Source organism: Crocodylus siamensis, chromosome 1 (genome assembly GCF_052110815.1).
Source record: "Crocodylus siamensis isolate JL-2025a chromosome 1, ASM5211081v1, whole genome shotgun sequence".
Classification (NCBI taxonomy): domain Eukaryota; kingdom Metazoa; phylum Chordata; order Crocodylia; family Crocodylidae; genus Crocodylus; species Crocodylus siamensis.
In genome coordinates, this window is record NC_143395.1 from 314,949,539 (window position 1) to 314,963,023 (window position 13,485).

General features: G+C 39.1%; 1 protein-coding gene across 2 annotated transcripts in view; it reads right to left on the reverse strand.

Moving 5' to 3' along the window:
* The window catches only part of TPP2 (tripeptidyl peptidase 2), an 84,450-nt gene that overhangs the window by 40,503 nt on the left and 30,462 nt on the right, over positions 1-13,485 (reverse strand). For both annotated transcript variants that reach the window (XM_090022549.1, XM_090022556.1), the window contains exons 11-18: positions 12,830-12,978; positions 12,557-12,672; positions 11,443-11,611; positions 6,525-6,682; positions 5,797-5,873; positions 4,979-5,085; positions 1,069-1,223; positions 474-590 (exon numbers count right to left, since the gene is read on the reverse strand). In XM_090022549.1, coding sequence (XP_089878675.1) covers positions 474-590; positions 1,069-1,223; positions 4,979-5,085; positions 5,797-5,873; positions 6,525-6,682; positions 11,443-11,611; positions 12,557-12,672; positions 12,830-12,978 — 1,048 coding nt within the window. The remainder of the gene's footprint in view (positions 1-473; positions 591-1,068; positions 1,224-4,978; positions 5,086-5,796; positions 5,874-6,524; positions 6,683-11,442; positions 11,612-12,556; positions 12,673-12,829; positions 12,979-13,485) is intronic.

The window sequence follows — 13,485 nt, forward strand, 5'->3', positions numbered from 1 at the left end:
GGCAGGGAGCAGTGTTCAGAAGTGGGATGTGTGGGTGAGGCTGGGTTCATGGGGCTGGGTCATGGGGATAACTTGGGGCTGGGGCCCAGGCCAAGCCACAATCCACTCCCTCATGCCCTGCCCTGTAAGACATAGGTGTATACCTTGAGGTACCAGGCATGGCTTGTGAATGTTACAATGGTAGGGCAGATGGAGCTTCTCACAAAAGTGCGCGGGGGCCCCCCACCCCGCTTGCTTGGTGATGGACCTGGAAGTGGACCAAAACTACTTCCAGTCCACGTCCGGGTCCTCCACTGAGTGCACAGGGACCACCCCCCCAAGCTCATATCTCCCTTGAACATGTAGGCTTATCTTCCAAAAATGTACTAAGCTTGAATAAAAGTGATTTTTATTCCAAAGAGTATCTAAAGAGCTTTTTATTATTTGTCACCAGATTATTAGATTAGTAACAAAAGGAAATATGAAACACTTACTATGTTTAGCTGAGGGGTAGTACAAACAACACCACGGAAGGAAATTGTGTAATCAATGCTAACATCACTAAGGCTTGCCCACCAACGAGCAATACAAAATTCAAGTGTTTTTCCACCCTGGATAAGAGAGAAAAAGTGTTAGATCTATATCCCCAGTCTTCCAGTCAATTCTCATTTTTCCTAATACTATCATCTTAAAAGCCAGTTTGAGAAGATACTTTCAGGTCAAGGCTAAGACATGTTGAACAGATGGCATATGACTGTCTGTGATGGACTCTGAATTAACCACTTGTTTATAATTAACTCAGGTCAGGGGTAATTAACATGTATTAAATGCATGCCCAAACTGAAGACATTAAATTCAATTAAACTGAATAAAAAGGATTAAAATAAAATATGAAACAGAAGTAAAGGAAATTACTGTACACTAAAGACAGTGCACTAAATTTGGCTATGTATTTAGAACTAATTCAGGGTTCTAAATAAATCCCGATGCCTTTTATTCAAACTCTTCACGACACGTTCATAAAACAGTTCCTCTTTATATTTTACTGGGTTTTTTTCTGTGATAGCATTTAAATTCAGAGCAACTTACTAGAACAGGAAATGCTTCAATCACTGATCCCTTTTCTGGTAGCGATGAAAATTTGTAGAATTCATGACTTCTATAAGCTTTTTGCTTCACTAGTTGAACAGCATGAAGCACAAACTTGGCAGATACATCAGATGAACACGAACATGCTGTAACTTCTACATTAAAAGAAAAAGTTCGAATAGCCAAGAAATTCATGAGAATGGAAAATTACCTCTAGAGTAGACTTTAAAAGAGCATTAGGCTTGGATTTTAATTTTAAAGTTATTAATCACACAAATGACTAAATGTGTAAAACAAATATCAAGTAATTTATTGTATTATTCTGATTATGTGTTCCCCTACAAAAAAAACCATTTTAAAGTCGCACAAAACTTGTCCACACATTTAACTCTTTGGGTCCTTTCATCCCGATTATTAGATTCTCATGTGAGCTTCTGCAAGCAAAACAGCAGAACATGGTCTGTAGTTATTAATATTCAAAGGAAAATGCTTTTTTTCCTCCTAATATGTGAACCTGAAAAAATGTAGCATCAAACTATATGCAGAGTCAACATATAGTTTGAACAACAGAATACGTACAGACAGGACCTTCTCAAATGGAGAAAAACTAGTAAGACTACATTAAGAGTGTAAAGAAGCTATGTGATTATTTATTTAATAGTGAAAAAACTGTTGACCAAGCAATATGGATGCTTATTTTAAAATCATGCAAGCTGATTCTGGATTTCAACTGGCTCTCTATGAAGAGTTTTATCATCAACTCAATCCAGGGAAAAGATTCAGAGTTGCATCTGGTATTACAGATAACAGCAGATATGTTGGTCTTTATCAACACTCTAGTGAATTGCCCATCAAAAATAATTTGTATACGTAATGGTAACTAAATACTCATGAGAGGTCTTATACATGCTGAGCATCATAAACAGTACTAGTATGCTAATGTAAATATATAGTTTTACATTTTTAGCAAACTTGGAAAGCTAAATGAATGTTTCTGTTATGACACCTATAAGCAATCTATTAAGCTGTAAAAAAAAAAAAACACACCACAACAAAAAACCTACTGAAAGAACCACAAAGCTACAAAATCAAGCACTCAATAGTTACCAGAGACAAGAACTAAGGTTAAGAAATCTTAAGTCCCTTTTGTCATCTCCATTATGATAGCATGATACAATTTCTACAAGACACTTCAGTGCAAAGAAGAGACCTGCTCTAGGGATTAAGACTGTATACTTAAACAGAAGTATTGTAGGCAAGTCACCTGCCTTTCTAGTTTAGCAAATTGGAAGCTGTAGGCTGAGAGAGTAGATTTAAAAAGACGATCTCCATCTTAAGACAACTGAATGCTGTCCTTAAGAACTAGATTCTATTATTTTTCCTGCCAGAGCTTGTTTGATGCAAGAGGAGTTATTTCAGCCCTACTTTCTGTATGTGGTCACTAACTGGATATTCCTCATTTTCTGGGCACCTGCACCTTAGAGTCTGTCAAGTGGTAAGCGCTCACTTTCCAACTGATATTAGCATATACTATGCTTTGAATCATGTGCTACATAATCTTGCACCTCAGTCTGTGGGTCAGATCTCCTTGTAAAAACAGAGTTTGAATTACCTCTGTTTCACCAACCCATTGCGAAAATAAATCCATGAATGCTTTTGAAGCACTCCTACCAGACAGAATACCAGAGGAAAGCCCATGAGGAACTACACAAGCTGGTCTTTGGCAGAAGCTTTGAAGTATGCAGTAAATGACATACGGAGCTACACAGTGAACAAGGTACAAAACACCACAAAATTGCTGTTCAATTAGGGAGCACCAGATCCTATCCTGCCTTCTGCTACAGGAAAAAAAAAAAAAAAAAAAAAAGCTGTGTCAAACACTATGTAATCACATAATTAAAGATTACTATAATACATATGTGCAACTAAGCTAAACAGAGGTTGCATGTCATCTTAATACCAGCACTTCCTAACATTTCAGTGCTTAATTTCCAAAATAGAACCATTTATTTTTTTAACAGATTTGATGCAGCCAATTTGACGTTTTTGGAGAAACAAAACAAAAAAGAGAAATAGTCTCAATATGTATCATCTTATCATCACAACTCACTTGGATCATTTACAGTGCCCAAAGGCACATTTGAATTTAAAAGAAAAAGCAGCAGGTGCCAGTATGACAGAATTCTGCGTTGGAATAATGCTTTTTTACTGATCACGAAAATGTGTTCAGGCACCTGAATAAACCTGGGGGGGCACCACGGCACCACATTGGGAACAGCTGATCTAAAGGATATGAGCCTTCCGATCAAGTACACAGACCTCTGCCACTAAAGTTAACACAATAACTGAAAGCAGCATTTGAGAAAGAAAGATATTTTGCCAGAAGGTTTCTACAAATATCCTTTGATAGCAAAGGAATGAGAATGCTCTGGAAACTCAGGTTATTTCAAGCTCTGGAAGAGAGTTTGCTCTGCAACTCATGCTAGGTGAGTGACCTTGCTGATGGATGAATTGAGTAAAAGGCAAAAAACTCAACCACCACTTCTTTCATCTGTCCTCTTGCAGTTTTATGAACTGAAATCAAGTCCAGTCCTTCATTTCCATTCCTTTGCTTTTGTTAACTTGTCCCCAATGTGTTTTGGATTTTCAGTTTGACCACTGAACAAAACTAAACAGTGCTGCTTCCTACTCAGTTAACGCTCATACCTGCAACAGCCTATACCAATCAAATGGAGGTGGCAGGAAGACTTCTCTGGGACATTCAGTGCAGCTGAATTTTTCAGGTCATTTAAAAGCAAAGCACCAGCAAATCTAACGAGAATGCCTGAACCAATCTTCCAGGAGTATGTAACTTGGAGTATATTCAGATGTACTTTAAAAAGGAAATGGGAGGAGGATAGAGTTGGGCAGCTACTCAGCAGTGCACATTTTATATGTCTGCATGATTGTGCAGCAATACAAGTTAGTCGTATACCCACCCTACAGCAGCTTTGGAATCTTAACTAGTTTACAAAATGATAATTACCGCGCAGAGAAAAAGGTAGCTAAGTTCTAAACAATTTTGTATCATTCTTAATGTCTATTAGATTCCCAAAAGGTTTATTTTTTTGCTGAATGCACTTTTTCTCTTTGATATATGTGCATTTTTCAGTGGGAAGACAGCCTACTCCCCTTTAACTTCAGGTTCCTACACTTTTAAAAATCAGGCCAATCAGGGCAAAATCCAGCATTTCTCAAAAATGTATGCGATATTCTCAGTGTTCATTGGTGACACATGGGGGGGGGTACACATGGGTCCATACGCACCCCCAGAGCTTGGTGGTGCCCTCCCTGCAAAAAGCACCATGGACACTGCCAGTGGCACCGTGGGCAATTACTGCTCATCACCCCCGTCACCAGCCATGTCTGCAGGCGGTCCCCAATCATCACTGCCAAATGCGGGTGTCGCCTGCCACTCGTTGGGGCTCACCACTCCCCACATGGCCGCCTGCAGGAGCTCACCACTCACCGCCACGCTGCCGGTCACCTCAGCATACCCCTCCAGCTTCTGCAGCATTCATGGAGTGATGCACCCAATTATTTAGAATTTTCCCCTACAGTATACAGAGGACTAGCCAGAATAAGATGGTTTCCAAACACATCATTCTTCCAAACACAGCTTACACCAAAATATTCCCAACGCACCTCACTTTCCTTCCAGAACCCAAAAAACAAAAACATTATGACCCCCAAACAAAAAGGAAAATACAATTTATAAGTATGTCCCATTGTTGGCTTAGAATAAAAACAACAACAACAAAAGATAAAACCCTGGAGTACTTACTTTGGAAAAAATACAACTACTTTCAAAGAGAGTTACTGGAATATTTGAACAATATAACATTTAAGTTTGCACATTTGTTTTTCTTACCAGTCCATGTAGCTCCCTGAGGAACTTCAATAAAGTGCCTTCGGATTTGACCAGGCTTAAAATGCACATCAGTATATGAAAGGTCATAGCCTGAGGATTCATTTACTCTGTGGGTATAAATTTAAAAATGTATTAACTACACAAAATGTCAAACTGAATTTTATTTAGAAGTCTTAAAGTCTTGCTGGGTGTTTAAATACCCATGGCCTGACAAAGCTAGATAGGAACAAGTGACATTTATCGATTTGGATTATGACTACACTTTGTTTGCTCTCACTGGCTATTTCAAGAGAAATAATGCTTCACAGAAGAATGAGCTTCATGATTTTTGTTATATAGCAAATAGTGTCTTTACAAGGACCTGCTCATAAAGTTATACCTAGATTCTTTTCACAGGTCAACATGTTTCTCATGATGATACGTGACACCCTGTAGACCCAATATGTCTCTCATGGAAGATGGAATGACCCAAATTATTATGACTTTAGGACTGAATGTTCAACCTCCCCTGCCAAGCTCTTGTATGGTATTTGCATCTTCAGGAAGTATCACTGAGCGATAAGAATTATATCAAATCAACAGCCACCTCCATATCTAGGATAGGAGGATCAACATTTTCTAATTTCACATACAGGCCTCTGCCTGTAGGAATAGAAGATTGGAAATATTGTGAAATGTTTGAACAGCTGAAAAAAATCAGGTCAAAACATTATGTTCTGGTATATTTTGTATTCAGCAAAATGAGAAAAGCAATAAAAATGGACTAAAACAATAACAATCAAATCAAATTAAATTAAAAATAAGTCAAAGCTACTGACCTTGTTGGTATAACAACAGTTATTGGAACTCTGAACAAAGGGCCTGCATTAGGCATTGCTATATCATAACCACAAACCTGGAAAAGTAATTTTTTTTTAAGTATTACCAAAGCAATCAAAGGCATGTTTAGAAGCAAATCTAAAGTGATATATTATATGTTGCAGTACAGTAACTGCAAAGCATTGCTAATCTTTACAACTACCATTCATTAAATTTACAGAAGCTGTAAAACTTGCTTAAATATCTTTCTGACACTTCAGAAAGTAAGTTTAAAATAAAGAATTAAAATAATGAAAAAGATCATTAAATGAAATTGCATATTCAACATCCACCCAATTTTGCAGCCGTCTCCACATGACAGGCTTAATTAACTGAATAGAAACTAATTTCAGTTTAAATCTTGCCCCACATCACTGATGAATCTGTTACTATCACCACCAAAAGGTAATCACTCTTTCAATACCTAATCTTTGCCCACAAAAGGCAGGGAAACAAACATTTGCAAAAAATCAGGAGAGGTAAACAATGTATAGTTTGTGTCCTGCGTAAAACCACTACATGTTAACATTTTCTTTTTTAAAAACAAATATGACATTGGTCAACTTTTACAGGAAAATACAACAGGTATAAATAGAACTTCGGGTGCTATTTATTAAAAATGGTTTCCAAAAGTCTGAAGAAAAGGACAAGAAAGGGCGAATAGGAATATTCTTTTGTCTAAAAGTACCTCCGTATAGTGTAGTCCTTCCCTCAGGCCACGAGGATCCACCCTTATGTTTATATGCCTGCACTGATTCATGAGCTCTAAGTGGCTGGGACACTGAACCCAGGATGCATCTGAAGTTAAAGCTAAATGGAGCTGGAGAGATATTCTTTCAGAGTTTTCTGCAACAAAATGAATTTTTTAAACTGTTAGCAATCCAAATTAATGTTTACACACTATTAATAATAATACCATACTCACTCAAAAATGGACCTTATTATTGAGATGAACACAATTATTCACAAAGTGAATGCTCCAAAATAAAAGTTTCAGCAGGAAGTCTCTTTCTATCACCTATCATGAGATTTTTCTAATAGCTATTAAGTAAAAACAACATACTTTTTCCTTTTTTAAATGACTCCAAGGGAGCCATCTGAACGCCCAACAGGAACAGGTAATGTTGTAACTGTCCCTAGCAGTCAAAAATTACAGATTCTGATAGTCAAAGAATTTTTCCCTCCCTTGCTGCAATGTAAAACTTATAATTTACGATGCTGATGAATCAGATGCACCATAAAGCAAAGAACTAATTACAGCTAACGTTCACCTTAAAACATTTAAACCTTTATACCCAAAATGTGTAAAAATTATTTTTGAAAACACTGATATTTAAGCTCCTGAAGAAAACAGTTTGACAGATATCAAACAGCATCTTCAAATGATGAAAGAACAACATTAGGAAGAAAAATGCTTATTTATGCTCCTGATTAGATACATGGCAGATACTCAACATTTATCCTAAAAACAAAGCAGAAGCCAATGTTTTACCTTTGGCAAAATAAATAAAAGGTTATGGCCAAATTTTGAAAACCATCCTCTCAGAAGCAAAGGAGGAAAAATTCAGGAAGTCCATCCAATAAACTGGATTAGGATAGTTCAGCAAGCTAGTACCTCTTAGAGGCCGTTACTTACGCTCCAGCTCCATAAAGCTTTGTGTACCATAGAAAAGTTACAAAGGGTTAATTAAATTGGATTTTAAAATTTGCGCTGCTGAATTGCTAGAAAAAAGAAACCAACTGAAGTGAAGCTTCAATTAGCTTTAATAGATTTTTAAGGTAAGTATGAATGACTAATCATTTAGTGACTCCTATGCTGTGCAGTTCTGGGCTCCTTGTTTTTAAAAGGATGTGGAGAAACCAGAGAAGGTATTGAGGCAGGCAACAAAGGTGATAAAGGCCTTGAAAGGCAAGCCATATGAAGACTTACTGAAAGAAACAGGCATGCACAGCTTTAGGAAAAGGCAATTAGGAGACGACATGATGATAGTCTTCAAATATAAGAACCTAAGTGCCATACTGGATCAGACCAATGGTTCATCTAGCCCAGCGTCCTTGCTCCAACAGTGGCAGAAGCATATGCTATATATGGAAAGCAGTGACCCAGATCTCTCTAGAGCAGGGGTGCTCAACTCCTGGTCCACAGGCCCACATCATCTAGCCCATGGAACTCTGCATGGGTTCAGAAATTTGGCAGCAGAAGAACGGTGGCACCACTGCCAAGTTTCCAGAGCCATGCGGAGCCCAGATCCTCATGCACTGGATCCAGCATCTGATCCCAGGACGCAGGGCCACGTGGACGGAGGGAAGTCGCTGGGCCCTAGGCCCCAATCCTGGAGTATAGGGCTCGATAAATATTGGTTAGGGGTGACCTAAGAATAGCCATGCTTAAAGTAACAGCTGGAAGCCCAGAAGCGTCCCCCTCCCTCAGCTCTCCATGTGGATCGCTAGGAGATGACAAGAACTCTGCATCCCAGAGCAGATGATATTGAAGAACTTTGTTCATCATCAGGAGAGTACAGGATTGCTCCAGAGCTGGCTTAATTATGAGCGAAAAATAAAAGGAGCTCAACTAAGTTTATGGAGGGAACAGAATTACAGAGAGTGGAGTTCTAGTTCTCCAGCAAGGGCATGTGATGCGTGGATTTGTTTGCTCTATAATCTGAGGACAGCTAAATAGAGGGCGTTTTATTTTTCCCATGTTTCTCAGATTTGTTTGTCACATGGGGTTGGAAAGAATTTTTTCCCTTACTGTTCCTACAGAGTCAAGGATCTTTTTCTCCTCCTTGGAAGCACTGTGTTAGCTGCAGCCAAGCCTGAAGATTTTGACCGGGTATACCAATGCTCCAGCTGGTACAAAAATTCAGAGGTTTCCAACTAGAGGGCCTTGTCCTACTGCTCAGGGTCAGATTGATCGCATGTGAAATTAGAAATGAATTTTAACCGCAGTCAGATTAGCACAGGCCATGAGGGGTTGTTACTTCCCCCATAACAGGGGGCATGGCCCTCTTCCTTGGGCCATTTTAATGTATTTTAACAGCAATGGGACACTGACAGTGCTCCTCACCTGCCACAGGGGCTTTGCCTATGAAAGGTGAGGGTGTTCATGGTGTCACTGGGCAAGAAGCAAGCAGCAGGACTGTTCTGTAGTTTGAAAAACAGTTGTATGGGATGGTTTGGATAAAAATAATCTTGCCTTGAGTAGGGGCTGGACAAGATGACCTCTGGAGGTCTATTCCAGTCTTACACTTCTATGATTCTCTAACACAGGAAATAAGTGTTCCCTGAATTAATTCACACTTCAAATTCAAAAGAAGTGGATGATCTACACTGTCTTGATTATAAACGTTTTCAGTGGTGCAACATACACCACAGCCCATCCCTGCACAAGCATCCTTTCTGCTTTTGTGACATTTAATAGCCACTGGATAAAAATAAATGCAGCACTGGGATACCTTCTGCCATACTCGGGGCAGAAGAAAGAACCGAGAGCTCCTTCCATTCCAAGGCAATGCCCATCTTACTATGCCACAGAACATCAGTATCTCTAGCTTATTCGCTCCCAGCCAGTGTACCAGCTTTAACATGAGCTGCGAGAGAGGCTCTTGGTATTGCCTTCCTGTAGGTTTAAACCTTCTATCACTGGGGCCAGAGGGAGGGTGGCCATACAACCTGCTTCTCATTTTCTGGATATGTGCTCTAACTACTAGGCTACTGAGATGAAAGGTAGGAGGGGATATTTCCCCTCTTTCTAATAATCAGTCACATTTATTCCCCACCCCGACTACCATTTCAGAGATTTAGGATTTACACACTTTTCCAGACAGAACAAGACTGCAACAGAACATAAATGGCTACAGTGGATTTGTTGTCAGCGTGATCAGAAGGACTTGTTCATTTGTACTTTGGGCACAGGATTCAAAAACCACTAAGTCAACTGAAATCCCAATTTTCAGATAAGTGTTATCTAAAGGGGAGTTGGATTTGGTTAATCAAGTCACCCTTTAACCTTCTTTTTGATAAGCTATATATTGTGAGGGGTTAAAGGAGCTCATTCTAAGGATGCCAACCCTTTAATCATTCCTATGGCTCTGAACTCCCTCCAGTTTATCACCATTCTTCCTGAACTGTCATCACCGAACTGGACAAAATACTCTAATTGCTGCTGTAGTACCAGAATTTCACTCCCCTCTTCTCCCCACATAATCACCCATCTACTTATACTCAAAATTTCCCCAGTTGGTTTAGCCAAGAATTTCACTAGCTTTTCTAGCCACAACATCACAAATCTCCAGATTATATCCAGATTCCGAAAGGTCTAAAATCAGCCATGAGTGCCAAGCCAAATTAATCATAATTTAATGTACTACAAGCCCCAGGAACACTACCTATCCTAAACCTGCCGTAAGGTATATACAAGTAGCTTCAAGGAAAAAAAAAAGTGGAAAGCTTAAAGTTTCAGAAATCATCATAAGACATTTCCAACAAGTGATTACAAAATTACTTCAGCTGTTAGAAGTGCAAGTTCTATTTAACCTCATCCCTGGAAGTTTGTGGCCATAAAAAAAAAGTCTAGGAATTATTTCTCAACTAAATTTTTTCATACTTGGAACAGCATGCATTCCCAAATAAGGGCTACAAGAGGAAAAACAGTTTTGAAGTCTCACTAGGCTAGTCCACATATGCAATTAAACACAGAGCAACAGACTCCAGTTCATCTCGCACGGGAGTTCATTGCGCCTGGGTGTTGCGTTTGAACATATACCTGGGACTACAGCATTTTGAGCTGGCTCAGAGCAGCCCCAGGTGGCAGGGAGCCCCAGGGGAGGAAGGTCAGTCTGCCAGCCCAGAGCTGCTGTGACCTGCTCACCCTATTGCAGAGGGTCTGGCTGGGATATGAGGGTGCTTCCGTGTGGAGTTGGCCAACAGGCATCCCCTGCACTAGAGCACCTTCATGCCCCAGTCAGCTGTGTCAGCGTCTACATGTGTATTGCTGTGCAAAGAAGAACTCTATCATAGGACAGTACTTGTATTACAAGTACCAACTTGCAGCAAAATTAATTAGTTTCCTAATAGGGCCGCATGTGTAGATACTGAGATTTTACAGCAGAGCTAATTAGGCAGTTCTGCAGTAAAAGTCTCATGTAGATGCATTCACTATCAAAGTTGGAGAAAATTTTTCAACCCTTCCATGCTCTCACAAAACAGCTATTTTGGCTTATTTGTTGAAAATTCCCTGAAATGAAGAGACACTCTTGCTTGGTTCGGGAATAAGAATGAAGCATTTAGTCTTAAAATGAAAGAGAGAAGCCCAAGAATAAATACAGGAGATGAGAAAGGAAAAGCCATTTTGATTTTATAATGGTATCACTGTTCCAGCTTTATGATCAAAACCTATAACTTTTATTTATTTTAATAACAGATGCATGCAAAGAACTCGCTGCATTCAAATGTTTTAAAATATGAACTTTAGGCTTATTTGTGTGAATCTTATTTTTGCAAGTTCAACAGGGGTAAGTCTTCACCAGGTATACAGAATGATTATGTATTTCCCAAATTCTCTCTCTTTTTTTTTTTTTTTTTTAAAAAACCAGTCTGTTTCCTACCTGTATTTTCAGGAAAGGTTGGTTCTATGCCAACCCCATGGTCAGAAGGTGCAGCTATCTGGACAGGATCTCTGAGGTAGATTCCACGGTTGTTTCCAACAGTAACAGTAAAACCTATGTTGTTTGTAAATGATGAATTCTGAATGAGGTAGTCATAGGCTTTATCAACCTAATAGAAAGGACAACATTATTCCACACTTTCCAATTTAAAGCCAGAATAGATATAAAAAGCTATACTTCAAGCATGAAGTTTTTAGCAAGCATAACTACTAGAAATAGTGCAGAACATGAGATCGCATTTGAGTCTCAATGGCTATCTATTATTTTCTGTCAGCAGGTACTAGCAGTATAGCAACACAAAATATGCGCCATGGCTAAAGATGCCATACAAGTAGAGAAAGGAAGAGCACTCCTTCCCCAAAAGTAGATAAAATAGTCGAAAGGTGCATGGTAAAGTGTCCAAAAACGAAATCAAAATCGACTTTTCAAAACTGACCTAGAACCCTCCAAGAGCCAAAAGTGTTTGATCTTAAAATTTGGCTAATACCATTTTGGATCTGGCCCTAAAAGTTTAATTTTCGTTTGAAAAAAAAGGGACCTAAAATATGAAGGACAATGTTATTTGTTCAGTATTAGAATAAGCAGTATAGAAAAAACAGGCAGAAACTATTCATTATTGCTCCTTCCCACATTCCAAAATGTCTTGGTTAGGGTTTTAATATGCAACTTTTTAGAAGTTCTGACAAAGAGCTGGGCTCCTATGAAATTCCTCGCTAGGTGTCTGATGAGAGGCGAGGGGAGCAGAAAAGCTGCAAGCATAGGAGCAAAGAACTGGAGAGCCATCATTTTCACTTGCAGCTTTTTATCTTATAAAGTACAGTAATTCTTTGAAAACTTTGCAAACATTGTAAAAATATATGAGATTTCTCAGTAAGAATATTTTTGGAGCCAGTTGGCAACAGATAACTGGAACAAACAGAAAAGAGCAAACTCATATATGAAAAACGAGAGCTTGAGGGGATTATGAAGCATCTGAAACAATTTCTCCAACTGGCTCAAATTCAAATTGACCTTTTGAAGTAGAAAGTTTCCATTCATTTTTGCTGTCGGGTACCTGGATAATACCATGTCCTTGTGCAAACACTTCTATATTTTCAGCCTTTACAGCAGTATTTTCCAAAGCTCTTCTGACAGAATGAACTGTGTAACGAACATTGTTAGCTTTGAGCCCTAAAATTTAAAAGACAAATAAACAAAACATCAGAGGCTGTATGAGTAGAAAATAGAATATGCAAGTTACTACAGTATTGCTGGATTTAATGTTATAAAACAGAACTGTACTGAAAAACAAATTTATTTTTAAGACAAAAAGAACAGAACACATTACCTGACAGAACTAAAGCAATGCCTCCACATGCATTTGGAGAAGACATAGATGTGCCATTCATAAGCTGAGTTCCTCGTAAAGTCCAGTTAGGGACAGAAGCAATAGCACCTCCTGGTGCACTGATGCTTACTCCAAGGGCTCCGTCAGTACTGTAGTTAAAAACATTAAAATCCAGATATTCTTATCTGTGTTATGTAAGTCACAGACATACATCTGCCCACCCTTTATAGTAAATCTTTCATACTATATTTAAAACAGGTACCTTTAAATTCTGACTTCAGTTTGCCTTCCCCAACACATGCACACCACAACATTCAAAGTAGTATAACCACAAGCAACACAACTTTCCTTGCAGCATGCCATACTACTGTGTTTTCTCACACAACCCACATCTTTCTTCATGAAAACAAGAGGCTAAAAATCTGGGTATGCACTGTGTATGAGGAAACATGGTAACGCCATTTAGTCACCAGCCCAGGCAGAGAGCAGGGTACTAGCCCTGGGCATTCCTGGGCAGACTGAACCATGGGGCTGCTGCAGAGAGGCTGTCTGGAGGTGGAGTTGCACACAGTTTACAACACCCCATCTGTCTCTAGCAGTGCTGCCACTAGCTCACAGCAGCTTGAGTCAGAGAGCAGAAAGCCCCAGCTGAAGCA